Below are 1,569 nucleotides of genomic sequence, written 5' to 3' on the forward strand. Positions count from 1 at the left end.
AGGGTCTTTATGTTGTCCTTACGCATGTGATGAGCCTACAAGAATAGATCAGACCTCTGCTATGAAACTATAGGAACATACCTGGTTTGATCTGACTGGATTTGTGAGGAATGGGACTTACACTGGAGGACTGCCAAACTCAAATTTTCCTATTGAGGTTTTTCCTCTCCATCTCAGTTCAGTATCCACTGGACTGATGGGTTCAGGACTAGTGCTTAAGAAAAAAAAGTTTATATCTATACATTCTTCCTCCAGAATAGACTCAGCACATGATCACGAATCTGCTTGGTCTTGACACCATAGATGATGGGGTTGACCATGGGTGGGAAAAGAAGATAAAAGATAGCAAGCAGTATGTGGACATGCGGGGCAGCCCGCCGAGCCACACGGTGCATCACTGAGGAGATGACCACAGGTGTGTAGGTGGACAAGATAGCACCTATGTGGGACACACAGGTCCCAAAGGCCTTGTAGCGGGCCTCATGAGAGGCAAGCTGTAGAACCGCCTGGAGGATGAAGATATAAGACAGAATAACAAAGAGCAGGTCCAACACTACTATGAACATGGCCACAGCAAGGCCATAGATGTTGTTGAAGCGAGTGTCCCCGCAGGCCAGCCTTACCACGGCCATGTGCTCACAGTAGCAGTGGGCAATCACTGGACCTCGGCAGTAGTGGAAGCGTCTGATCAGAAAGGGAAGTGGAGTCATTAGTGTCACAGCCCGAGTCACAGCAGCCAAGCCGATCTTGGTGATAAGTGGCCCGGTGAGGATGGTGCTGTAGTGCAGTGGCTTGCAGATGGCCACATAGCGGTCAAAGGCCATGGCCAGCAGCACTGCAGACTCCATGATGGAGAAGGAGTGGAGAAAGAACATCTGGACCAGACAGGCATAGAAGTTGATTTCTCGATCTCTAAACCAAAAAATAGCCAGCATTTTGGGAAGTGTTGTAGAAGAGAGGACAAGATCAATGATCGCTAGCATGGCCAAAAAGAGGTACATGGGCTCATGGAGGGCTGCATCACCTCGAATAATGAAGAGAAGGGTGCAGTTGCCTAGAAGAGCCAAAGTATAGGCAAGACAGAAGGGAATGGAGATCCAGACATGCAGGTGCTCCAAACCTGGAATTCCTACCAACAAGAAGGCAGCTGGATGGGTTGAGGTAATATTAGAGGCTGCCATGGTTCCTGGAAATTCTCCTTCATCAGTTTTTACAAGGTAACTTCTCCTATGTAAAACTTCCTGGGAGCATTAGCCCTTATTTCCATTGCTGGACCTTGAACAAAATCAGGTATTAGTCCTCATAGACATGGAGAAGTATAACCCACATTTCTACCCTCAAGGAGCTCAATCTCATTTAGTAGATAGAACATTACACATCATTAAAATGGATATCACAAGACATTTTCATAAAAGAACAGAGAAAAGCTAGTGTTTTCTGTGTTCATGGTGATGTCAAATACCCTGATAAAAAGAAGTAAAAATACATTTAAGCCAATTCATTTTCTTTAAAATAAACCTTGGTACCTTTTCTGCATAATTAAGCTAAACTCACAATCATAAAAGCCAA

At 45.2% G+C, this 1,569-nt stretch overlaps 1 protein-coding gene across 1 annotated transcript; it reads right to left on the minus strand.

Annotated features, from left to right (window-relative positions):
- Window positions 1-236: 236 nt before the first annotated feature.
- On the minus strand, window positions 237-1,181 carry LOC102282427 (olfactory receptor 52K1). Its single transcript, XM_014482990.2, has one exon. The coding sequence runs from the start codon at window positions 1,179-1,181 to the stop codon at window positions 237-239; it is 945 nt and encodes a 314-aa protein (XP_014338476.2).
- Between the last annotated feature and the right edge of the window lie 388 nt (window positions 1,182-1,569).

Source organism: Bos mutus, chromosome 15 (assembly GCF_027580195.1).
Source record: "Bos mutus isolate GX-2022 chromosome 15, NWIPB_WYAK_1.1, whole genome shotgun sequence".
In the NCBI taxonomy this organism is placed as follows: Eukaryota; Metazoa; Chordata; class Mammalia; order Artiodactyla; family Bovidae; genus Bos; species Bos mutus.